We start from the raw sequence: 27,274 nt of genomic DNA, 5'->3' as shown, positions 1-27,274 counted from the left end.
ATATACAGTTGTTAAATGATGGAAGAAACCTACATTCAAAATGATCCACACATAAGGGACTATCACAGAAGCATATGAAACCAAAAAACAAAATTTGCATCTTGGGCATGGACACCAATGGGTAGGGTTTCTGTAGCATCTCTCCTGACCCCAAGGTCACTCCACTGTCTCAACTAGAAAGCAGATGGTTCCTGAGAATATCGGGAACTTAGGTTCACAATAGCATGATAGAATTTGTGTCCCAAGCCTGTGTTCCTCATTACAAAATCATAACTCAGTTTTACAAAATGGAAGATATAGTTTGTATTGATTTTAGAAAAATATGGTAATAAAACAGGTGCCTCAGAATCCAAGGGAAAAAACTTAGCCTGCAAAGCTAATTTGTTTCCTATGTGGCCTTATGCACCTCATGCTCCTCTGTAAGCTCTATTCACTCGCCTCTCCAAGCTCTTTGATAGGACTTCAATAGCAGAAGAGTGATTCTACTTACTGCGACTAGCTCTCTTATTAAAATTAAGTGAGAAAAAAAGTATCAAGATAGTTTCTCTTTTTATAATTGACTTGCATTTCAAACATAATTTTATTCTATCTAGGGTGTATTTTCACCACAATTTTCCTCTATGTGTAATGAGCAAACAATGCATTGTAATGGTAAACAATAAGAGAATGAAGAGAAGATGGAAAGAAAGACCAGGGTAAGAACTTTTATACCATGATAACATTCTTATGACTTGTTTGTTTTGAAGGCTCAGCAGTCTTCAGTGAGAAAACTCTCTCTTCCATCTGTATTTTTTCCCAGGTTAGACTGGTGCTCTTTAATCCTGCATAATAACAGTATTAAAATGTTTAAAATAAATAGTTGTTAAACTATGGAGGAAACCTCAACTCAACATGATCCACACATGAGGGGATATTATACAACTTTGCAAAAAGTCTTAGGTTTTTTATTTCTTAGAAATAGATTATAATCTGTATTATCCCAAGTTACTCATATCCTAGAACTCTGAAGATCATCATGCACCCTAGGAGCTGAGGCTGAAGTTGTCATAAAAAAGGTGAAAGCAGGGCTGGAGAGATTGCTTAGTGGTCAAAGAACTTCTCTGCAAAGCCAAAGGACCCAGGTTTGATTCCCTAGGACCCATGTAAACCAGATGCACAAGGTGGTGCATGTGCCTTGCTTTTGTTTGCAGTGACTGGAGGCTCTGATGTGCCCATTCTCTCTGTCTCTCTCTGCCAAATAAATAAATAAATAAAATAAATTTTTAAGAAAGGTGAAAGCAGATGGCGCTTTTCATGTAGAACATGTGTAACCATGGAGGTCCAGTTCTTGCCGCTTGGGATCCATTCCCATCCCCTTTCTGTCAGACAATGCTCCTCAGCAGGTAATGCAGAGCTTCTGGCAAGAAATGGGGATTCCTGGGCACACTATGAAATGTCGCTTTTAGCTCAGAATGATAAGTGTTCCCACGGCTCTACGGTGTCAGGTATGTAAGAGTCATACTTGTTTTCATGAAAATGGTAGAAAGACAGTTTGGCATCAGAGAACACTGTTAGGCAGCCCAGAGCACTCAGCTAAAAACCAGGCTGCTAAATTCTATTGCATGTTAATATGCTTTAAGCCCAGTGTGGTAGTGCACGCCTTTAATCCCAACACTTGGGAGAGAGAGGTAGGAGAATCATTAAGAGTTCAAGGTCACCCTGAGACTACATAGTGAATTCCAGGTCAACCTGGGCTACAGTGAAACCTACCTCAAAAACAATGTGTTTGTGTGTGTGTGTGTGGGTGTGTGTGTGTGTGTATACATATAAATATATATACTTTTAAAAAGGGCTGTACTGAGGCTGGGGAAGTGGCTCATGGTTGAAGTGCTCACCACTCAATCTGAGGTACCTGAGATCAGCCTCCAAATCCCATGGAAAAATCCAGAAGCCATGATGGGCTTCTATGACCCAGGACACAGTGTGATATGGGAGGTGGAGATGGGAGAATTTCCCAGAAGCTCACTGTGAGTACAGCAAAGACCAGCAGAGCAAGAATCTGCAGAGAATCAATCCCTACCACAAGTAAGATGGAAAGTTAAGGACTGATCCAAAATTTGTTCTTTGGCCTCCACATGTGTGCCATCACAAACACACACACACACACGTGCGCACATGCACACACACATGCACTCACAAAATAATTTTAAAAAATTAAATGGACTGTTGATGGAGAAAAAATGGTGAGCTGTACAGCAGAGGTAGAAGTGAGTGAGGATCAGTGAAACTCACACTGCAATGACCAGGACAGAGCACCAAAGCTGACCTGTCCCTTTGCAGGAGAACCTGCACCACAGATACACTAGGCTCTTCACATTGGGTCCCAGGCTCCAGCTCTGAATCTGGTTGCACAAGGTGGATGCCCTCTAGCTTTGCAAAGTTCCTCCTCGAGTAGGGAATGCCTCTCAGGTTTTTCTGTCTCTTTCTGCTTTGCTTCTCCTACAAGAGGCAGTTATAGGCAGGAAGAGCAGTTGAGCTAATGGAAAAATGCTTGCCCCCAGCTTCTCCCTTCAGGGAATAGCTTCCCATGCTCCTCAGGAGGGTCCTGGAAACCCCAGCCTCCCCTGCCCTCAGAACATGCAGCACAGTTCCTCCCTCATTCCTCAGCGCCTGGGGTCACTTCCACACCAAACAAATGAGGTGACCCATGTCCATGTTCATACTCTGCTTTGAGAAAAAAAAAAAAAAAAAAAAAACAAGATAAGGCACAATCCAGTCACAAAGCTTGTTTGTGTGTTAGAGATCCACATGAGGAAGCTGGTCAGGCTGTCACAACGGCTCTCAATCATCAACATGGATAATCATGAGCCCATACTTCTGTAGCCGCCAGACAGTGACCCCATCTGGGTGTTCCTGCACTGTGGGAATCCCTTTGCTGGCTCTGGTCCACAGGCTGACCCTCACTCTCCTGTCTGCTGCAGCCCTCAGCTCCAGGGCTCATTATCTTGTCTCCATCCACACAGTCATTTTTGAAAGCACATTAACCCACAGTGGGACTCATTTAAGCTTAGGAAAATGAACTCTTCTCAAAGTTTACACCCAGGATGGTTTGATTAAGAGTTGGGTGTTTCTTAAACTCCTCAGCTTTCCATTCAGGGATGCTTGCATGGAAGGTTTCCCTCCACAGAGGTGACCTCATCCATCCAGGCTGCCTGGCTAGGGCTGATCTCATTTCCATGGTCCCACCTATGCTGACCCTCAGAGGCTTCCTACGGCTGTCAGCAGTTCTCATGCTATACCAGGGCGCTACACTGACTATCCTAAGCCCCAAATCTCTTCTATTTACCTTTCTGCTCTTCCAAGCCATTAGTTTTTCATCTTTTCTCCTCCAAAATTTCTCAACTTAAGACGTTCATTTATTATTTATTTAAATCAATTCTCACAACCCCCTGCCTTAAGGAATACATTATTTCTGCTGTAGAATAGATTAGATGGCAAGGCTCAGAAAAGACTGGTAACTTTCCTAGGATGCACAGCCATTCACGACTGAGGCATACTGAGAGGAAGCACAGTCCCTATGCATCAACCTCAATGAAAAGATTTCCAGCTCTCTCAAAGGTAAAGTCAGTAGCACACTTCCTTGCAAACAATAGTTTATACTTAATAATTAATCAATAATTTCACTATCTGCTTTTATATTAGCACATCTCAGAAAGCTCTAGCAATGACCATATGGTTTGAACATCAAGACCCCACACAGCGATATTGAAGCATCTGGAATCTAACCCCAGGCCAAATAGGTGACACATTTGAAGGTGGACCTTCCTCTACAGAGCAGGATCCCTGCACCTCACACTGCAGACCTCCCCAGACCCTCACTGCATTGTGGTGCCTGGTCAACCCAGACTATCCCTGTTGTTCCCACACAGAGCACTGAAAACAGATGGAATACACAGAAATGACCTGAAGATTCACTGTGTGTATGTAACACCTATCTCAGCGGTATCCACAGGTTTTACTCATTAACGACCCATGCATGCATGCATGCACACACACACACATGCATGCACATCCACCAGTGTCAGTGTACACATAAGATAGATGTTCACATGTGTGCATATACTGTGCCCTGTGGGTTCTTGGAAACATCCTGTCTTATATATTAATCTTTTGATATTTAAGTTTATGGGCCCCTCAGGCACAATGCACAACAGAATCCAGATAACATATCTCCTGGAGTGGTCCGTGGCCTGACAGGCCAGCTTAGAATACCAGTGGACCAAGGACACCTTTAGTCATGTAGGCCAGGTGCCTGGAAGAAGGTTGAGATAGGAAAGGCCCCTGTACTCCTCCCAACTGTGTCCCAGAGCAGTGTGGCTTAAGGCTCATTTCTCTACACAGTGGCTGGGCTGGTACCACCTCCTCCCACTCCCTGCCACTCTTCCAGCTAATCTTTACTTTGAAAGACAAATGTATACCCTATATCATCTCATGATAATAAATTGATTTTTACACGCAGAAAGTAAATCCATTGAAACAGAAGGTTAATAAAGAGATTGAGCCTCTTGAAAGCAAAGGAACTGCACATAAAATGAAATGCAGTGTGCTAACCTGTTTTCTACACTTGCCTCTTAGAACGAACATTTCAAAGGCATCTTCTTCCTGGCAGCCATACTGTCTTCTAAACAAAAAAAGAAGAGGCCTCCTGGCCAAACCACCCCTGAGCTCCTGATAGCTTTGGGATGTGGGTCAGAGTCCGGTCACTGGAAGACCTCCAGTAGCCACCTTTCCCCCCCTTTTCCTTTTCCTCTTCACTTGTTACAGCTCCTGCATCTAATTTCTGTTGAAAAACATCTCAGTCTATCCAATCTGTTCCTGTCACTAAAATTGCTGGGCCAAAGTATATGGAAGTGTGTCTTTAAGAAGCAAAATATCCAAATATCACTTACATGCATCTAATGTGTTTTGGGTAAAAAAAAAGAATCATATGTTGCAGAGGATGTCTTCAAACTGTCAGTTTTCAAGCATTGCTATAGTGAGAGACTAACTGAACGGAGTTCTGCAAGTCAAGTCTGTAAGTGGCAGGGTCTTGCCTCAGCTACTACCAATGGCTGGTGGTTTTCAGGAAGACACATGGGAATGATGGTGGGGGTTCAATGCCAACACATGCTGCAGGACCTCTGGCGATCTCATATGGAGCAAGAGGAGTGGTATGAAGGTCCATCCCCATATTGTTCAAAGGGTCCAAGGGGCTTGGGGAGACCACTGGGCTAGTGGCCCAGACTTCATGACACAAATACCCAGAGAGGTTCTCAGGCTACTTTCCTGGTCCTATTGCCTTGGCAGCCAGCTGCTTTCACTGGAACTGAGTGTTCTGCAAAGCTCACTTCCCTGGTAATAGTGTGGCCCCCATCCCTGGGGAGGCAGCTGGTATGACCACTCATGTCCCTGCTTCTCTCAGCCTCTCTACTGGGCATCAGGATGTTGGCCATGGAGGACGATGAAGGAGGGGAAAGGCAGCTATCAGCAGAGCCCCCTGATTTGCCCATCACCATCTCAATTATGCAGTGGCTCAGTGGCCCTGGTCCTGGAGCTGGTGGACATATCCATGCCTCCCCCAGCTAGCGCCACGTAAGCCCTGGGACCACTCTGCCTTCAGGGCCCCAAAGACAAGTGAAACTCAGGTCAGCTGAGAAACATTTTCTGAGCTTCCAAATCCTCCACAGCATGTAACAAGCCAGTTCATCCTGCAGGGAGAAACGTGCAGCCAAGATTGATAGTGCAAAGCAAAGCACAACTCTGTCCCAGAACTTCTATCCTCCTGACATCCAGTCAGTCCCTTGGGAAGGAGGATGTTGGCCACAGTGTGTACACTGAGAGCATGCTGGCACATTGATTCCCGCTCTTCTATGGTCTCCCGCTCTGCACCGTCAGTTGGCCTGATCAGAGCTTGCAAAATCACAGATCCTGGCCATAGAATGAGGGTGTGTGGCCGCCAAAACTTGTAGAATCTTTGAAAAGGCCAGCTTCTCTTTCATATCAGTTTTCAGGGACCTCTCACTCTCCTGGTCAGGTCAAAGACTCAAACCCCAGTTCTGAACATTGTAGTTTTGACAGGGCTCTCAGAAAGCATCCACACTTGTCAGAAAACTTCTATTTGTCCATAGATGATAATTTACACACACACACACAAATGCACAAGCAAAGTCCTATGTTGTGCCTATCATGAACCATTCTTGTTTCTTGAGTGTGTGTTAATCTTTCTTCTACAGTTCCTCAGAGTCTAGCTGGTCACTTCACTCAGTGCTTGTGATTCTCAATCTCTGATCTATATATACCTTATATATACCTACCTTTTTCTTCCTTAATTATGAAGGCCACCCCACTCACTCCACAATTCAGAACAATACTGCATGCCAGCTCAGCTCACCACTCAGTATCTCATCACTCACGGACTGATTTGGTCCAGCTACTATAGCCAAAATACTTAGTGTTTATATGTGCATATTCTTTCATGCACTCTATCTCTCTCCCTCTCTCTCACTCTGTATTTATGTGCTGTGTCTCTTCTCTCCCTCTGTCTTCCTCTCTCATTTCCACATATGGTTGACTCGCCATCATGTAGGTATTGAGGAAACTCCAGGCTATTAGGTCATGGCCACTGCTTTTCCAGACTAGCCCAGGACTTGCTTTGCTGTGTGAAGGAAGAGAGTTTGGATGCAGCAAGCTTGTTCATGAGAAACTGTTACATCTCAGCTTGCTTTTGAAATTCTTCAGTCAGTGACTCTTGCCAGATCCTCAGCAAGCTCCTGCTCTAGTCTGATGACAAGAACCTGAGAGAAGCATTGCTGAGTGGCTGAGCTATGTGCAGCCCAAACTCCTCTCTTCAACAAGGGCCTGTGTCAGAGAGAACTGCTGTGGACCTTGACGCTGTCTTTATACATATTCACACACCACAAAACCTGCAAACAAGGAGCACATCCTCTTTGTTCCAGGAAGCAAAGTGCCAAGTCTTCCTGAGTGGAAGCTTCTCCCTCCCTACAGAAGGAATCCCATTTGAAAAAAGTGAGAGAGATTTGCTTATAGAATTTTTTATAATTTATTTGCTGTTATTAATCTTAAGTATAAAAATGGAGCTCTAGCTAAATGTAAGGTTTCAATGGTGAAATTTTGACCAGGTGAACAAATAAATAAATATTTACAATCTTTGGTAAAGAAAACCGTTTCATTAGTCAATATGAGAAGCTGGTTTTTAAAAAGACATAAATAATTTACAAAAAATATAGTACACTAAGTTATTCACATCATCATCCCCACCACCTCACACCATTGGACCAAATGCCCCCAAATAAAAAGAAGCTTGCATGCTCTCCCTGGTCCTCATGTTCAACAGTCTCCCAACCCTGTGTTGGCCTCAGGCATACAGTTCCATCAAAAGTAAAAAGTGCAGGAAAATAAAACACAAAAAAAACTCAACCTCAAAGACAGTAACACAAATATCTGCATCATGGTTAAGTGTGGAAATTCAGGCCAAAATAATGGTTTCTTTCCATGTAATATAGAAAGGCAAGCACCATTAAGAGAAGGAAATCTGCCCTGTGTCAGAGGACGCGACACGTCCACTGAACTCATGTGGGCTGGAAGTAATGAGTATTTCATGTAGCTGAAAACAAAACAGGAAGTCAAACTTGTGTCTGTTGCTATGTGACTGATTATTGGGTGTGTCTGATAAAATCAAATGATTTTTCTCCAGCATTCAAATTTTAAACAATTGTTATATACATCAGAGAAATAATAGTCAAAAGAACTGTCAAAATCAAAACCATGATTGACAGTCTATATTAATGTTCCATTATGAATTCTTCATTACTTTTTATTTTCCCTATTCCACCTTATAGCACAATTTATCATAACATGTTATCATCCTTGGATTGCAAGCAACAGTTATTTTGTCTTAAGTGTATCTTTATATTATATTCTTGCTATATGTTTATTACTAGAAAAGATACTACATATTTGTTACTTTAAAAAAAATAAGTTATTGAGGCATGGAGTATAGTATATTTTACATCCATCCACTTAATAAATACTAACTTTTATACTTGGAACCTTAATGAAATATTTTGCCAAACTAAGCCAAAGGGACTTTTGAAATGACTTTCTATGTTCCAATCACCATTCATCCTGTGACCACAGTCTCAGGTGATGATTATCTTCAAGCCAATTTCTCACTGTGGAATTACTTGACTTCCCTTTCTTGGAATCAACTCTACAGGATTTGTATGTTACACAGAACAGCACGAATCCAGGACAGTGACAATGTTAAGCAGTGAACATAGGTGAGAAATATTTTTCATTCTTAATTTATGATAATGCCTTAAGCACAATATTCCGAATCTTCAACTCCATATACACATAAATAGAATAAGTAATTACATTTTACATGTAAACGTCATTCTTTTAAACAAACAAAAAAAAACAATGCTCGGTTTTCACTCCACATAAAATCTCATACATCATCAAACTGTTATCTATGGTAGTGGGCTAGGTATTCATCTTTGAGTTCCCTTAGTGTTTATCCTCTGAAGGCACTTGAACTTGGGGCTGATGAAGGAGGTGGAGAACCACTCAGAGTCAATAGCAAGAAATGAGAAATGCCGCAAGAGAGAGAAAAGCTGCAAATACCAGAATGGACCAACATGTCTAGGAAACAGCAGGGCACTGCTGGAAATGCAGCTTGTCCTCTCTAGACATCTAGAAGAGAAGAAATTGCAGCAGAATTAGGATGACGGGATGGGGAATTCCTTCTAGGGTTGTTTTCATGTATTTTAGGGATGAATGAATGGGGCTTTGCTCTTGTATCCCAGGCTAACCCGGAACTCACCACGTAACTCAAACTGGCCTCAAAATTATGAAAACCTTCTTACTTTTGCCTCCCAAATGCTGGAATTACCTGTATTCTCTAATGTAATTATTTTAGCTTTAAATAAGACAGGTAGAATAATGAATGGAATAACAGACAGTCGGATGGATCAGTGAGTAGAAGGATGAATGGATGTTATGGATGGGTAGATGGGTGTGTGGATGGATGGATGGGTGTTATGGATGGGTAGATGGATGTGTGGATGGATGGGTGTTATGGATGGGTAGATGGATGTGTGGATGTATGGGTGTTATGGATGGGTAGATGAGTGTGTGGATGGATGGGTATTAGGGATGGGTAGATGGGTGTGTGGATGGATGGGTGTTATGGATGGGTAGATGGGTGTGTGGATGGATGGGTGTTATGGATAGGTAGATGGGTAGATGGGTGTGTGTATGGATGGGTGTTATGGATGGGAGGATGGGTGTGTGTATGGATGGGTGTTATGGATGGGTAGATGGATGTGTGGATGGATGGGTGTTATGGATGGGTGCATGTTATGGGTGGGTGTATGGATGGGTGGGTGGCTGGATAAGTGGACACACAGGTGCATTAAATGTCTTAAATAGCATCTTAATGAGGAAAGGGAAACTTCAGTGAAAAGAAGTAGGGCAATTAAGGTTCTTATCTTCCGTTCCTTGTGATTCATGTGTGATTTTCAATGTGAGATCTTTGAGAAACATCTCTGAGCATTACCTCTTGTGAAGAAGGCCTGTAGCTAGACAAAAGGCAAGTTTGCTTCCAGGTTTAGGTACACTCCTAGCAACATAAGCCAAAAAGCACCTCTTTCCTTCTTCCCTCCCTCCATCCCTACTTTCTTTCCTATCCCATCTCTCCCTCTTTCTTTCTTGCTCTCTATCCTATCCTTCCTTCAATGTTTAGCAAAAAGCAGAGATTTAAAATTCTTCTAAAAGCCCAGAAAGTATAATATCAGGAAGCTATAGGATTTAGTACAGTGTAGGCACATGATCTATGAGTCATTTGAAAGTATGTATGTCCCAACAAAAACATTCGTATTCAACTAAGAACAAGGAAATAGTGAAAACTAACCTTCAGCTCCCTAAATCATACCCCTGCTATGAGGAACAGAAACCCTCAGAAACTTTCAGCATCAGTTTGTTTTTCTGGGTTGAAGCTTCTGTGAGCAGGAACTGTATGCCAGCCCTTCCCAGTCCTGTGGGACCAACCACTGATGTTTGCTCTTACCTCTGCATTCATACTTGAGATCTGAGAAGTAAACCATCTCTTGGGAGAAAACAAACAGACCCAACCTCCCACCGGCATATGTTTGGTCGTAGATTGGTCCCGAGTCTGCCATGACCTGCTTTCCTTCGTGCACCAAGACTCTGAAAGGGATAAGAGTTAAAAGAGAAACTGAATTCTGCTCTTCATTACAGAATGCCTGTGGTGGATTCTGGATGTTAGCTCTTGATAAAGAGGGGTCTATTTTTTTCCTATTGCTGAGGAAGAACATGGAACCTTCACATCCACTACCCACAGGCTCTAACCACTGATCCACACCCAGCCCAACACATAGGGACTTGGAGATACAGCCTCTGCTCAGAACTTCCTGAGGTCTGATCAGGGCTTACCTTCTTTTTAGGAGCACTGGATCCATCAGGCAACAGAATCCTAAGTGTTTAGTCCTTCCCACAGCTCAAGCTCTGCCATCCTCAGCGTCTACACTTATATAACCACCAGGGTTTACAAAGGTCTCTGCCTTGAGGCACCGAGGCACAGTGTGGGAGTGAGAGCCACTTCCTGATCCCTTTGGGCTATAAGTGCCCCAGTTTCTCTCTCGTGTATTGCTCCCATGACCTTTATCTCCCGTGAAGTTCCTGAACTCCCAGCTCTGCACCACTGTTGGAGCTGCCCACGAGAGTGGAGACTGGGCTCCATCCTTCTGTCTGAGGGAAAAGTGGTGTTCCACAGCTCACTGACGGGAGGGGGGATGGAGCACACAAGTGACACACAAGAGGCCTCTCTGCAGTGACACCGCTGCTCACCAGTCTGCACTCATCCATTCAGATCTTTCTATGACTACTATGGAGCGACATACTTCAAACAGCCCACAGAAGACATGCTCACACATACATACAGTGGCAGAGTGCTTGTCTAGCATGTGCCCAACCATGGATTTCATCCCCAAGTACTACAGGGGAAAAAAATTCCCACTGGAGAGATTTTTAACTGATATTAACATTTTAAAACATTATTTTTTTCTTTTTTTAAATTTTTTTCTTTTCACAATTTTTATTAACATTTTCCATGATTATAAAAAATATCCCATGGTAATACCCTCTCTCCCCCCACCCGCACTTTCCCCTTTGAAATTCCATTCTCCATCATATTACTCCCTATCTCAATCATTCTACTTACATATATACAATACCAACCTATTAAGTACCCTCCTCCCTTCCTTTCTCTTCCCTTTATATCTCCTTTTTAACTTACTGGCCTCTGTTACTATTTATTTATTTATTTGACAGAAAAAGAGGTGGGGGGAGAAGGAGCAAGAATGGGCATGCCAGGGTCTCCACCTACTAAAAACGAACTCCAGATGCATGTGCCCCATTGTGCATCTGGCTAACATGGGTCCGGGGAATTGAACCTGGGTCCTTTAGCTTTGCAGGCAAATGCCTTAATTTCTAAGCCATCTCTCCAGCCAGATACTAACTTTTGTAGAGGAAAAAAAAAAGCTTAATTTAAAATTGTTCACATTTTGCTTTCATTCAGATAAATTACAAATGGTGTCAAGGTAGGAGAACAAAATTCTATTAGCCTGATGGTTGTGTAAATGTTTTCTTCAAATATGTACTTTAAATACAGCTATTGACACCTCAGAGAGGGACAGGAGTCTACTCTGCAGGCGATGTCCAGGTCAGATCTGCACCAGTAGAATGTTCCCTTACCTGCCTGGACTCTTACTGGAAGAGATGTCTATTATTTAGCCAGTGCCTTAAGACATAGTTCAAGAAAAGAGAGTACCAACACATGATGTATCCATAGGAAATATGTTGTTAATAATAATGATAATACATTTTGAAAAATATGCTATTTATTTTTTCCACTTCAAGACTTTTCAAAAACTAATTATAGAAAAAAATGAAAGATAGAAAATAGAAGGCCTTCTAAGATGAAGATTCAATGATGAACATAAAAGTTCATTTGGGGAGTTCGCCTTTTAATACAATGGAAAAGCAAACTGTTCAACTGGATGGCAGACTGGCAATCTGGTGTCTATTCAAAGGGAAGACAGGCTGGATTTTTAATGATGGGCAGCACGCTAACTAAGAGGAAGGACAATGGGAAAGCAGACCGGTCATCCAATAGGAAATCAGAATGCCTATCCAGTACACTTACATTCAAGACTACTGTCCAATAGGAATATTTCTAAGACAGACATCATTTGGCAGAAATGCAATGACCTGCTTTCCTTACCTCATGTAGCCTGTCTTGGGTCTGTGAACCAGATGCCACCTGTAGGCAGTGTAGTCTTTCCAGCCAATGTTTTTGGGGTCATGCCATAATGTGCGCACCTGTGGGAAACCAGTACTGTTAAGCACTCCTCTCCACCAGCTTTCCCCCATGGGCTCTGACAAGTAATGCTTGGCTCATTACGCGATGTGTCTCTCCCTCTAATATATTTTATAGTTTGCATACTATATAACAAACACTTGTATCTTATACCACACTGTGCATACTAGAGTGTGCACCAGAATCCAATTCAGAGAGACACTACAGTTCAGTACTAGAGTGTGGATGCTTGTCTCACACAGTGCTGGATCCAAATTCTAACCTGATTTATGAATGTAGGACTCTGAGCAAAGAAGTAACATTTTGAACCTGCATTACCCAGACTCATAAGACAGTGGAGCTGTGTGTAGTCAGCAAGATAACCAGGCTGATGGAAGTACCATATGTACTGTGTAATGGAGGTGCTCAACAGCCATATTAAAATGACTGATGTTTGAGTGAAAACAGAAGACAGAAGCGCCTGCAGAATGGCTAGGATTGCATCCACAGAGATCATCAGCTGCCTTGTCCCTCACCTGGCCCTCTGTGTTCCCCGTGTGCCATAGTGCATTCCTCAGGTGCTCGCCTGTCCCCGTCGTAGAGTTCACCACCTTGAGGGACACGCCGGAGTAGCCATATGCCCTGCTGGGCTTGTCTTCCCAATAGGTCTGGGTGACCTGTTTCCACATCACCACATAGAAGCGGCTACTGGACTGGTAGCCAAAGACAAAGCCGGCATAGTCATCATCCCGGTCTGTGTTGACGTAGAATGTGCCACTGAAGTCAACAGACCCAAACTCATCGAAACCTGCATGTGAAGGAAGCACACAGATTGCAGAGTCAGTGAGAAGGACCTCAGGGATCCCCTCGGTTGCCCTTGTCACTTAAAAGTAGGTCAGAGGGGCTTAGGTGTGCTCTGCTCCTCCATCCAGCCCAGGCTTTTTGCTGTCAGATTAAGGAAAGCTACAAGCTTCTTCAGATATAACTGGCAGGGTTAGCTCAGAGGTTTCACTGTATGACAACACTTCCAGGTAAGTCCATAAAATGAAGTGCCTTAGTGAACACCTTCAGAGACTTTACAGAACCACCTCCACACCTCCCAAGGCTCCCCATCGTGATTATGCACGAAAGCAGTTCACATCCCAAGGAAGGTCAGGGCTACCAGGAAGATTCTTGAATCCTATTTCATAACCTCACCCAGATCTCAGGCTCACCTACAGCAATGCCAGGGTCTGAGTTTGCTGTCTGGACCAGCTCCTTGCCTTGGTGACGAATGACCCAGTTGGGATCAATTTGTGTAGTTCCCTTGGGGTCCAGAGGGACCATCTGGAAGTTTCTAAAGTCTGTCTCACTGATAGCATTATTCTCAGGACACACATCATCAATATCTGGTACATTGTCATTGTCAAAGTCATCTTTACAAATATCACCGCGTCCATCCCCTGGGGACAAAGAAGAAAAAATACAGAGAGAACAAGCTGGGTGCCTTGCATGTATCTGGTGAGCTTCCTCCACGACACGGAGGTGGTGCTGAGAGGAATCCCAGCACCTTTTCACACACTCCTACTGCAAACACTGCAGCCACAGGTGGCACAGTGACTCCCATAAGACCTCTCTACCCTGCTTTCTGAGCCACAATCAAGACAGGTCTCTCTGAGCTTCCAGCTTGCTTCTCTTTGCTGTCATGAATCTCTTGGAGCTATTTAAGTCAAGTTAGTATTGAAAGTAGAAATTTTACTGTAGACACGAGTTTCCCTTAGACTTGTGGCCAAATTTCCAGTGAGTCTGGGCTGGGGGTTCTATGGGTCACATACCACTGTGGTCTGCAAAGGAGGTGGACTGTGGACCTTGTGATCTCACAGCTGCTTAGCTGTTGGCCAGAGTGAGAGGCTTTTGGGCAGAGCCAGTGGGGTAAGCCAGCCGGCTCTGCTTGTGGTCTCTTGTTTCAGAAGGGAGAAAATATATTTGACATCAAGATTGCTAGCTTGACTCTCTAACCCCTCTCTTCAAATAAGTTTCCAGTTCACATATTCCTTTAATGTGTGAGATACCTCCTCATGCATGAGGACATTTCAAAAATATTAAACATTCCTTAGCATGTCAGCTTCTGCCTGCCCAATCCCCCTTCTTGGCTGAGCCCCAAGTCCATCTCCCACCCACATCCTCTGGTGTCTGAATCAAGCTGGGAGTTTTCTGTTAAAATCCCTTCTTTCCTGCACAGGGAGGATGGTAGGAGCTGCCCTTGTGTCTGAGCCAGTGTTCCCACGTGCATCTGAGTCATGTTGGCCCAACATCCTGAGACTCTTGGGTCCATTTGCTCAGGATACATGTCTTTGAGAGGACTTGGCCAGCAATCGGCTCCCTCAGCCTTTTGCTTACAATCCAGTCCACTAGTGAGTACAGCTGTGCACTTCATAATTCAGAGACAGTCACCCTTCCTGGGGTGTGACTGCCTCCAGAGCATGCATAGCCACTGGGCACATAGTATTTGACCTTTCATTTCATATTTCCTCCACTTTTGGATGCTTTGACCTAAAGTATAAATCCCCTTTCTCTCGCTGGCCTCAGCTGATGAACCATATTTCTTTCTAAGAGATTGCCAAAGGTTTTCAAAAGTAAAAAGATGGATGGGCTGGAGAGATGACTCAGTTGATAAAGTGCTTGCCTTGTAACCATGAGGACCAGAATTCAACTCCCAGAACTCATCTTTTAAAAAATGGGTACAGTGGTATGTGCATATAATCCCAGCACTGGAGTGGCAGAGATAGGCAGATCCCTGGGGCTCACTGGTCAGTAAGAGTAGCATACTTGGGAATCCCAGACAAGTAAAAAACCCTGTCTCAAAAAAGGTGGACAACATCTGAGGATTGACAACAGAGACTGCTATCTGACCTTCACATATATGTGCACACATGTGTATATGTATACACATGTGTACCTATGCACACAAATACACACCTACACATGCACACTAAGCACATGGATACTTAGAGCTTTCATCATTCTCAAAATACACAAGCTTATACTTGACATACTTGACATATATCATCACATACAAGAATCTGAAACTCCCAAGTAGAGCAGGTGGAAGGCCAGCTATCCAGGTACATAGTGTCCTGAGATGGCCACTATAATGGCATTTTCTACACCAGGAATTTTAAAGTGATTCTAGACCCATAGGAGTGCCTCTGCCTGGGCAGATCTAGTCATGGTCATACAGTTTTCCAACATGCTCATAAGGAAGGCACCCACCATCTGAGTCTTCCTGGTCTGGGTTGAACACAAGCCGGCAGTTGTCCCTGTCATCAGGGACCCCATCATTGTCATCATCAGAATCACAGGCATCACCCTTGCCGTCATTGTCATGGTCAGCCTGGTTGGCATTGGAGATGTATGGGCAGTTGTCCTGGTTGTTCTGGTGGCCATCGTCATCAATGTCCTCATTGTTGTCACACTGGTCTCCAACGAGGTCATTGTCCAGGTCAGTCTGAGCAACAGAGCAGGAAGCAAATACCATGATTAACCCTCTGAGAAGGTGCAGGAAGGTTCTGGAGCACTAGACCTAGGGCTCACTCCTTGTCTCACAGGGCAAGCACTAGCAGCCATGAAGGAGAAAAAAAATATTTGGCCCACTTCCTGTCCACACAGAAGGAAATGGAATCCAGAAATCTGGGTTCAAACTCCCACTACCTGTGCATCCCCTACAGGGGGCTTACTGAAGTGAACTATCACACAAGAACACCTTTCTACTGCTTTCTATGATGCATCCTGCAGACCATATCATGAGATCATTTTCTCTCTGCCTCTTCCAAGGCAAGATTGGAAATGAAGCCAGCTCCTATGCTTACATCAGAAACCACTGAGACCAATCTCTGCAGACAGGAAGAGTACACACGACCTCATTTGGCCTGTGGCCACTGAGATATAATGTACTTAGACTGGGTTCCGTGAGAGTTTCCAGCTGGTATTATCTAAGACTCTGTGTAGTCATGCCTTGGCAGAGCAGATGGGAACCACACGAATGCATCTTCATGTAGCAGTTTAAGGATTTGGGACACCCTGCTCACCCCATTACCCTGTCATCCACAAAGGTGCATTTTTATATAGCAGCTAAGGACCACAGATCCTTGCTCAGCAGCATCCCTTCACCTGATCAGGATTGTGCATGAGCGGACAGTTGTCACAGTGGTCTCCCACACCATCGCCGTCCGTGTCTCTCTGGTCAGTGTTGTAGACATAGGGACAGTTGTCTCGTTCATTGAAAACATCTGTTGGAATCCAAAGGAAAAGCATAGCAATATGCTAAGCTTAGCCAAAGTGTTCTGCTTTTCCTATCACACTAGATAGCACACAGCCAACTGTTTATTTAGTAATAATAACATGCTATGAATATGGTAAAATGTAAAAAGGGGAGCTGGACAGGTTGTTAGGGGTTAAGGTGCTTGCCTGTGAAGCCTAAGGACTCCAGTTCGACTCCACAGAATGCATGTAAGTTACATGCACCAGGTGACATATGCACAAAGTGGTACATACATCTGGAGTTCTTTTATAGTGCACCAATTCTCTTTTTCTTACTCTCGCATTCTCATAAAAATTATGAAATGGTTATTTTGTGGGAGTGTCTGATATATTTGCGACTACAATTCAAACCCCCTTAGCTTAAAGTAGGATAAGTATCTGGAATTTTCTGGTGCTGTTACATAATCTTAGAGTGAATTTGCAGACATGGCATTGCTCTCTGAGCTTGCATTGTCTGTTCCCCAGGAAATGGGCATTGAGTCTTCAGGAGCTTATTAGCTTCTGGGTAATGTTGTCTTAACATCCATGCACATTAATAGGAAAACAGCAATGGTGGAGAGAAATCAGCAGGGAGAGAGAGAGATTTAGACAATAGACCTTATTTTTTGAAATCTGAAAAGAATGAAGTCTACTTGTCCTGGAAGTGTGAACCAGGATGAGGTACTCCATAAGGCCAGTGATGAGGCAGAGTGAGAAGTGACGGGCCAAAGCCAGTCAGCCACTCAGCTGGAAAGCCACCCAGCTGTGTGCCACCCTTGCCTTAGCCCTGTAGAGCCTGAGGAGGAAGAGACTGCATAGGGTCAACATTAACAGTGGAAGGATTTCTAAGATGCCAGGGTATCAGAATTTGACAGCCTGTGTCAGTATATTACAGTACATCATCACACTTGCCAGCCCACAGTACCATTGAGCCTTGAGAAGGCAGAATTCAGACTTTCCTGGAATGAAGGTTAAAGCAGAAATTGACTAAAAAGTTCAAATGAGAAAACATGCTTTGAGACAAAATAGTATGTTAGAGTAAGTCAGAGATTTTGATTTTAGAATGGCTGGGAAGGGGTGAAAAGGAGAGGGCAAGGCAGGAAGAGGTGCTTTGTGAGGAGCCGGGCAGGCTGGCACTCTGAGCTGCTGCTGGAAGTGTCTGGTCTACAGACAACATGAGAAAGGGGTAGCCAAGTGCCATGGGGACCCTGTGGGTTTCTGACCTCCTTTACAGAGGCCAGTGGGTTTCAGGGCAAATTGTCAACCTGCAATGGTTTCAGAGGTCACAGGGTACACCTAGGTGGGGATCCAGACCCCATGTGAGGAGCTTGCCAATAACTTATAAGGAATAAGAATGAAACCCTTCTTAGAGCAGGTGGATGCAACAAGAGGCTGGGTTCATAGGACATTTGAGCTGAGGAGCATATAGCAAGACCCATGAAGGAAGAAGATACAATACAAGGCTAGAGTAAGGGAAAGTTTCAAAAGAATGGACGTAAGCCTTATGTGAAAAGACAAGCTACTTAAGGAATTGCTTAATTTCAAGAGTATGTAGAAGTTGAACCTCTCCAACGAGGTCAAACTAAAGGATGAGTCTCTCCAGTATGAGTCTCATGGTATACATGGAGGGCTGCTTCTGGGACCCACACAGATACCAAACTCCAGATGCTCAAGTACCTTGTAGTGAATGCTGTAATGTTTGCATATGACCTACACACATCCTCTCATGTTCCTTAAACCACCTCCGAGTTACTTATAATTATAGTCTGTTGTTTAACCTGACAACATAAAGTATATTCATTCATGATCTGTTTTAGAGATCTACTGCAGTTAGTGGAATCCCTGGATGAGGAACCTGAACACACAGAGTGCCAACTGAGCCCCTCTAAATCCTTTGCTGATAAAGTGAACGGAGCAACTGACCATCTCCATCAATGTCCACAGAGCAGGCATCTCCCTCGCCGTTGTTGTCTGTGTCGATCTGTGCAGGGTTGTGCACATAGGGGCAATTGTCACAGCGGTCCCCAACCTCATCCTTGTCATAATCAAGCTGACGGGGATTGAAGAGAAGTTGGCAATTGTCCTAAAAATAGAATAACAGACTGTCAGAAAGAAGAGTGTATGTGTCCGATGGTTACAAGAAGGCCCAGTGCTTGCACTCCCTGCACTGAGTAGAACAGAACAAGATGGGAAGCAGAAATGAGCCAGCTAGCCCTCTGCAAGTACATGTTAGTGTCTAGTGCTTTTTTTTTTTATTTATTTGAGAGCGACAGACACAGAGAGAAAGGCAGATAGAGGGAGAGAGAGAGAATGGGCGCGCCAGGGCTTCCAGCCTCTGCAAACGAACTCCAGACGCATGCGCCCCCTTGTGCATCTGGCTAACGTGGGACCTGGGGAACCAAGCCTCGAACCAGGGTCCTTAGGCTTCACAGGCAAGCGCTTAACTGCTAAGCCATCTCTCCAGCCCTCTAACGCTTTTATCATTACTAGGGCATCTGTCCTCCTCTAAGCCATGTTGAGATTTTCTACGGAAAAGATGCTCTTCCTTCTACTTCTTAGTGAAGTCAAATAAATGAATGACTATTTACTCATGATGGGAGGAGCCAAAGGATAGATGAAAGTCAAATGGGAGAGGGCACTGAATACAGACATAGCTAGCCTGTCATCACAAGTACACACAGTCTGACACATGAAACTGTTTGCAGCAGTCTTTTCTCTCTGGGGAAGCTCACCAGAAAAATAAAAGGGAAAATTGACAAGCCACTTTGATAAAATTACAAGTAAATGAGGGGACTGGGAAAAACTTCAATGAGTAAAGTATTTGCCTAGCAGGCATGCGGATCTGAGATCCATCTGTGGAATGCATAAACTGCCCAGTGTGCTATTGTGGGCCTATAATCCCAGCACTGGGGAGGCAAAGACTGGAGAATCCTTGGAGCTTGCTGGCCAGATAGTCTAGACTAATTGATAGTGAGACCAATGAGGGATTTTGTCTTAAAAAAAAAATAGAAGCCTTCCTGCAGATGGCACCTAAGAATGTTCTCTGGCCTCCACATACATGTGCACCCATGTACATAAATGCACATACATGCATCTACAAATTCACACTACACATACAAAATATACACATTTCAAAAGTAAATGAAATTATTAAGCACATTTGTGGTAGACCACTCCAGGGAGCCCCATGCACCAATTCACTGATTTTGGAAGTGACAACTTTCTTTATTGTTGATATCTGAAGTCACTGTTCATGAAAACAGAATAACAGCCCTGTGAAGACCATTCCATGTAGAACCCTGGTCTCCTCTGACCTCTCCCTCCTGAGATCACAGCCTCTACCCTACCTTCTCATCGCTCACACCATCGTTGTCATCATCTTCATCACAGGCATCTCCTATTCCATCCTTATCAAAATCTTCCTGCCCAGAATTGGGAAGTTTGGGACAGTTGTCCTGTAGTTAGTGGGGGAACAAGAGTAATGAACACACTTTCTTCACAATGAGGGAAATAAAACAGGCTCTGAATATGTAAATGGCAGACATTGGTCCACAATAAAAGGCAGAAGAATGAAAGCGAGGACCAGAGCCAGCTGGCCAGAGTGTGAGCTTTCTTTCAAGTTCTGGCTCAGGAATGATGTCACCACCTCCCACAAGTGGAAACAAAGGGAGCCGTGTTCTGAGCTCAGGGTCCCTGAGAAGTGGCCAGACACCTGGGAGAGCAGACGGTGAAAAGGCTGCTTCTCCAAGGAGACATGACGTTCGTTCCCATGGCCTCTGCTGATGAATCAAGGGCCCAGCATACAAACTTCACTTTGTTATCAGCACGTTTCAAGGAGGGGGTCTTTGTGGGTATGTAGACTCAGGCTTAGAAGGCAAGACTATCTCCTCTCTAGCTCTTCCAGGAGGTGAAGGGCAGATATACAGAAGCAGGAACAGTCTGTGCTGGTACTCAGACCCAAACCCCATAGACACCAACAACTTGAGGGAATAGGGAAGAACAGGGCAGGGCATGAAGACTTGGTTGGCTTCAAATACACTGACACCATTCCATGTGTATATTTATTTACACAGATCATATATATGTGTGTGTGTGTGTGTGTGTGTGTGTGTGTGTGTGTAATATATATATTATACATATAAATTCCCATGTATGGAATATGTTCCTGTGATGTGTTGTTTTTGAAACTATTATATTCTTATTTGAAATTCCAAATTTAAAAAAATATTTTAATTATTCATTTACAAAGAGAGAGAGAGAGAATGAATGGATGTGCCAAGGCCTTGTACCAATGCAAATGAACTCCAGATGCATGTGCCACTTTGTGCATCTGCCTTTTGGTGGATACTGGGGAATTGAACCTAGTCTTTTAGACTTTGCAAGCAAGCACTTTAACTGCTAAGCCATCACTCCAACCCACAAATGTTTTTAAAAATTAGAAATCTGTGCAGCACAACAGATGGAAGGAAGGGGCTGTGTGGTCTGGGGCACAATGGGAATCACTGCTTCATTTCTATAAAAATAGTGTTTCTTTCTGTCAATATTTTCCTTCTTTAATGAAGAGTGACTGAGAGAGGAAATTCAAACTAAAACTGCATCATTAAATTTATAATGATCAAGTATTAATATGCATATCATTATGCTTCAAAATGATAGTTTTTTGTAATCTCATAGCACTTAGTCTTGTGAAGGTATAAGAACTAAAATTGTACTAACATCCTGCATAGTGAACAAAATGGTGGTCCCCAGACATGTTCTCACTGTAGTCCATGGAACAGGTGACTGTGTACTGTGTAGAAGAATTAATCCCAAGAGATAAAGGCAATGGTCTTGAAAGAAGGTGCCTTGTTGGATTCACTGGGCCTCATGCACCACACTCACTTTGATGAAGAGCAGAGTGAGTTTGAGGTCAGATACTCTAGGGAAACAGTGGAATAAAGGCTGAGCAGAGTCCCCAGAAGCTGGAAAAGGCAAGAAGGACTGCTGGGGCCTAGACCTTGTCCCCTGGAATGTGAGAATGCTGAGAGGGCACAGTTTTGTGGCTGAGGGACAGTGGCCCACCTGTGTAGACCAAGAACCATTGTCTCAGTGGCCAACTTGCCTCCATACCTCACATTACATTTGTGTATTTACAAAGAAAAAGGGTTTCTAGGGACTTTCTGAGTGATTACAGGACCGGCAACATGTCTGAGGACATGTCAGCCTCCCCACACCTGGAGCCAGGTATGAAGTATGCCTGTGGCCCCTAGTGTTGTCTAGACTGTGTGCTTCAACACAAGCTGCATCAGTGTGAATAGGCTCTGCCTTTAATCATGGCCCTATAAGGCAAAAAAAAAAAAAAAAAAAAATTAAAAGGACCACTGTGAAGTGGCAGTGTTTGGATCAGGATCAGGATGTCTGCTCACCACACTAAGGGCCCACAGGTTAGACCCATGTCCCCTTTATCTCTGCTGCTGTGTGCAAATACTGGCTGTCACATGGTCAGATCTCAAAGTAGGAATTCCACACAAAGGGAAGGAAGGTAGAGACTGGACAGTCTGGAGCTTCTCCTTGTTTAGATTAATGCATTATTTCTAAATGGCCCCAACTGCTCCTGGCAGCACATCACTGATGGAAGGAAATGACTGAGTCTCAGAGGGCTTGCTAGTGGTGGCAGTGATTGAGGGAAAAGCTTAAGCTGGCCCACATGACGGGGTTCAGGTGATGAAGCCTGGAACTATTGTTCCTGGTCAGCAGTGGGCCCATGTCTCACCTTGATACAGTGGTAGGTGGCATTAGTGGCACACACCAAGTTGTTGTTGGGCCAGCCGTCCAGGTCTGAGTCCTCCCCACAGATGAGGCCGTCACCCGCATAGCCTATCTGGCACTCACACTTGTACATCGGGTCACTGAAATGCCCAAGGTAGATGCACTCGGCATTCTTGTCACAACTGTGAGTCTTGTCCTTGCACGGGTTTTCTGGCTCACATACCTACAGAACCAAGAGCAGTGAGAGATTCACGCAGGACTCTGGACACCCACGGGGTTGCATAGGTCCTCCTCAAGGGGTACAGGGAGACATGACGAGGTGTCAGGTCCAGAAGTTGGGAAGTCCAATGTTTCTAGATGTAGTCTTGAAAACTTTTCAATGGTTCTCTGATCCAAGCAAACATTACTGTGTGTGTGTGTGTGTGTGTGTGTGTGTGTACATGTGTGGGGATATACATGTGTGTGCACATGCATGTGGGAGTAGGACAACAATCTCGGTTGCTATCCCTCAGGTATCACCTATTTTTCTTGAGAAGGGTTCTCTCATTGTCCTGGAACTCATTAATTTGACTAGACTGGCAGACTAGCAAGCCCTAGGGACCTGCATTTTAATGCTCCACAGTGTTGGGATTACAAAGTTAACCACCACTCGATTTTTTTTTTACCATGACCACAACCACTGATGCATGGGCTCTAGGGATCAAATTCAGATCCTCATGGCTACAGTTATGGCTACAAGACAAGGACTTTATTAGCTGAGTCATTTCCCCAGGCAGCCCTACAAACATCCTTTTTAGGCATACCTACAGCTTACCCTATGGTGTCACTTGCCACTGCTTTTGTGAGTTGGAAGCCAACTACCCAGTGCAACTCCAGCTTTGGTAAGCGGGTACTCATGGGAGGTACTCAGGCCATAGGGTCTCTTCCTCTCAGGTGGGTCAGTGGTTAGTGCTGACTGTGTAAGAGCTTGAGACTCTCAGTTCCTCCCATTCTCTATCTCCATCCTGGCTTCTGTCATGAGATGACAGCACACAAGATGCCTGATTCTCCATCATGGACTTCTAGCCTTCAAAATTAGGGATGTCTTGTTCTTTTTCTTTTCTGCTGCTTCAGGCATTCTCTCATAGCAGTACAGAATAGACTTCTCCATTGTTCCCTTGATGCTCATAAACTCTTTGCTCAAAACCTCAGATTTGGATTCCTCAATGCCAGGAGGAGAGCCTCCAGTTGGCAGAGGTCCAGAGGCTTCCTGAGGTGTTTATCTTCCTCTGTCTCTCTCCCAACAATGCTGTCCTCTTCTTCCCTATTGGAATCTGATATTTCCTCCCCAAAAAACTTTAAAGGACACCAATAAAGCCCTCCTTACTTACCTGCTTTTCTGTTCTGGCAGATTCCAGCCCAACTCCAAAGGGCTGGTTCCCCTTATAGCGCGGGGGACAAGGCAGGCAGTGGAAGCCAGGGTTAGTGTTGACACAGCGGGAAGCTTTGTTGGTTGAGAAGCAGATGTCTGTGACCACAGCACACTGTGAGGACAAACAGTAATGAACCCCTTTCTCAGTCTCCACAGGATTCCCTGCACCCCAGGGTGGAGGTACCCACCTCATCCAGGTCTTCACAGTGGGTGCCATTACCCAGGAAGCCCACTGGACAGGAACCACAGGACCATGACCCATCAGGGAAGCTGTTGCACTGAGCTCCAGGAAAGCATGGGTTGGATAAGCATCCATCTGTGCGAGAAGGGGCAGAGCTAAGACCAGGTGCTCATAGCACCAGCCCCACACAGTACATGGGTCACTCATAAAAGGAAGTTCTTTCAGGTGCGTCAAGAACCCCTGATTTAGTGACCCTAAAATTGTATTGCTAGGGACATCCTGGGGACAGCCACACAATATGAAGCTAGACAATCATGAAAGGATATCCACTCTCAGAGAAACAGTCAAGGGTGTAAGTGTGATGGATTGCAAGCGTGTGCAGCTTGTCACTGTGTCCATTCACAATGTGCACACTTCACTGTGTATTCTCTGCTTTGCATGAAATACCAGAGGAACATGAAAGTTGTTAAAAGCAACTATCTCTGCCTATACAAACATTTTTTCTTCTTCTATGTGGTCCTCAAAATGTTTATGCTTTGCCTCAGAACAAACACCAGATGCTCCTTCAGAGGCATCTCTCACGAAAGCATACCTGCCTGTGCCATGAGCCCCTACCTACCAGTAGTTCCTTTGACACATGCGCACATGCACTAACAGATACATATATACTTGCACCTGTCACCCACCGATGGGGCAGCTCCTCTTGTTGCACATCTGGTGTTCCTTCCCATCTCCTACACAGCCCTTCCCTCCATACTGGGGCTCTGGGCTATTACAAACACGAGTGCGTTCGCGGATTCCTCCAGCACAAGTGACTGTGCAGGCCGACCATGGGGACCAGGGGCTCCAGCGGCCGTCAACTGTGAGGAGAGCCAGAAAGGGATTTAAGAGGTGGATGAAGAAGTAACACTGGGTCAGTGCTGATGAGTACAGAGCAGGATGATGTGTTTATGTGGCCTGAGAAACAGGTTTATATGTGAAAATGGAGGGTCTAGATAACTGCACCCTTCCATGGCCATGAGACAGAGCATGATGTGGGTGACAGAATTTCTTTTTGCCTCTGGAAGAAAATCCTCACAACCTTATATATCTAGAAGCCCAGGAGTCCCGAAGTGGAGACTGGCTTCAGCTCTCAAGTGCTGTGTGGAACTATACTTCATTGCAGCGATGAGGTGCAGAGCCACATGAATAAACCAACATGAAAGATACCCCCTGGATCAGTCAGCATGTAAGCCCAGTATCCATGCAGAGGGCTTATATGGTATGTGGCTTCCCTATGCCATGTCTCTCTGTGCCCGTAGACACAGGCAAAGCCCTGTTCTGTGACCGACTCTGTTCATGTCTTGTTCCAGGTCCAAGGCCATAGCTAGGCCTTATTTCCCTCTAAGTGAAGATCATTGTTGGCTGCTCTGTGAGGAATGTGGAGGAAATTGGGCAAACTGGGAGGTCAGGGCCAGACACAACATATCTGCACTGATCTCTGAGCATCAGGAAGCCATACTTTCCGCTCTGGAAGCTGTGCTAGCTTCTACTTCAGTGAGCTGGGTGGGCTGGAGCAGACCTTGGTGGCCAGTAAATCTGACTGAGTGTTATCCTGCTGAGGGAGTCCTCTTCCCACCCCAGGCACGGCCCACTCACCTGGGCACGGGAGGCCCTGGCAGGTCTTGGTCTCCCGGCCACTGCCCTTGCAGTTCTTGCCACCCATTTGTGGCACTGGTGAGTTGCAGAGACGAATGCGTGTGACATTGCCAATTCCACAAGTCACAGAACATGAAGACCAGGGTGACCAGTGGCTCCAGCCACCATTCTGCCGGACTGACAAGAAACAGAGAAAGGTCAATACCTTGGACTGTGTCCCAGGGCTGGTCTCTCCCCAGGGTCTGTCTTCTGAGCTAAGCTCCGCTTGCATAGAGGACAGGCAAGAATGTGAGACCTTCACCAGGAAGTAAGTGCTTCACCCAAGCAAGAACGTGGGCTGAAGCTTCAGAGATGAACAGTCATCTTGGACGCTGGCATACTCAGATGGTCACAAGGGACAGGGTCATACTCACTTCGTGTGTCACATTTTCCCAGGCTGCATGTTCGTGTCTGGATGGAGGGGCCCAGGCAAGTGTTGCTAGTGACATCACAGGACCGACCTCTCTGCTGGGTCCCAGAGCCACATGTGACAGAGCACTCAGTCCATTCTGCCCATGGAGACCAGCCCTCTTCACTGTCTGCAGCTGGCCAAGAAAGCACACAGGTGAGGGCAGGCCCTCCTCTCCCCAGGCCCTAGGCAGGCCAGGCATGACAAAACTGCCATATGGGACAAGAGAAGAGCTTGGGAGGTGGCCAGGGCCAGTGGGCAGACAGAGGCCTGCCTCCTGGGTAGGAACTGGGGTCATTTCAAGAGAAGAATAAAACACAGGGCAGATACCATGTCTGAGTGATAAGGACAGCTTGACTTAGGTGTTTCAGGAGAAGCTAGTCCACAAAGGAAAGGGAATCACTCCCAGAAGAGACTGCAGAATCTTGTCTCCATGAGGCTTTGTTAAAGTCACTGAGAATTCATTTAATCTTAGCCTCGACTGACTCAGCTATAGTAATGATGCTCTAAACATTGGCTAAAATTATAAGTTGTAATTTATGTCCAAATGCTTTAAACTGAGTAAAATTAAAATAAAAAGACAACTTTCTGGAAGAAATTCTTCACAAGTAATCATAGCTCCAGAAACCTTTCTGGTGAGCAGTGGGTATGGTGCCCTGTGGTGTGTGGTGTGCAGTGTCTCAGCAGCAAGAAGGCTGGGAAACATAGTGTGGCCCCTTGGTGCCCCAGGCTCTCTTCCCCCAATCCATTTTTCTGTTTCTAATCTTGGCAGTTCTCATCTGCCTCTATAAATACCCACCAGGTGTTTTCACATGAACTGTGTTGCTCACAGTATGCTTAAGATTAACCCTGCATATTGGGAACAGTTTTTCTATTTTTCACAGATATGGAATCTGAAATTCAGAAAATCAGTGCAGCAGAGCAGACAATGGTGTGCAAGGCTGGGAATCTGTCAGAATGTCTGTTCTCCCAGCCTTTGTCCTGCCAGGCTCTGTACACAGCGTGTCCCACTGTTAAGGCCCCCTAGGAAGTGGGAAGAAGGTGCTGGACACAGGGCAGCCAGTGCCTCTGATCCCTGGCCCTCATGAACACAAAGCATAATAGGATTCCTGGAGTGAATCGGGGCTCCAGCATTTGGCACTTTGTAGGTAG

At 44.9% G+C, this 27,274-nt stretch overlaps 1 protein-coding gene across 2 annotated transcripts in view; it reads right to left on the bottom strand.

The window, feature by feature from the left end:
- Positions 1-7,062: 7,062 nt before the first annotated feature.
- Positions 7,063-27,274, bottom strand: part of Thbs2 (thrombospondin 2) — a 34,497-nt gene continuing 14,285 nt past the window's right edge. Inside the window, exons 8-22 of one of the 2 annotated variants that reach the window (XM_045157890.1) lie at positions 26,088-26,252; positions 25,675-25,851; positions 24,723-24,896; positions 24,044-24,171; positions 23,815-23,967; positions 22,449-22,667; positions 20,044-20,151; positions 18,620-18,779; positions 16,568-16,686; positions 15,671-15,905; positions 13,633-13,860; positions 12,955-13,226; positions 12,344-12,441; positions 10,109-10,248; positions 7,063-8,733 (exon numbers count right to left, since the gene is read on the bottom strand). In XM_045157890.1, coding sequence (XP_045013825.1) covers positions 8,726-8,733; positions 10,109-10,248; positions 12,344-12,441; positions 12,955-13,226; positions 13,633-13,860; positions 15,671-15,905; positions 16,568-16,686; positions 18,620-18,779; positions 20,044-20,151; positions 22,449-22,667; positions 23,815-23,967; positions 24,044-24,171; positions 24,723-24,896; positions 25,675-25,851; positions 26,088-26,252 — 2,384 coding nt within the window. In that variant the 3' untranslated portion in view covers positions 7,063-8,725. Of the gene's footprint in view, positions 8,734-10,108; positions 10,249-12,343; positions 12,442-12,954; positions 13,227-13,632; positions 13,861-15,670; positions 15,906-16,567; positions 16,687-18,619; positions 18,780-20,043; positions 20,152-22,448; positions 22,668-23,814; positions 23,968-24,043; positions 24,172-24,722; positions 24,897-25,674; positions 25,852-26,087; positions 26,259-27,274 lie in introns of both variants that reach the window. The other variant, XM_045157889.1, reaches the window with a different exon arrangement.

The sequence above is a fragment of the Jaculus jaculus genome, chromosome 9, assembly GCF_020740685.1.
Source record: "Jaculus jaculus isolate mJacJac1 chromosome 9, mJacJac1.mat.Y.cur, whole genome shotgun sequence".
NCBI classification, from domain to species: Eukaryota; Metazoa; Chordata; class Mammalia; order Rodentia; family Dipodidae; genus Jaculus; species Jaculus jaculus.
This window is presented reverse-complemented; position numbering and strand designations above follow the sequence as displayed.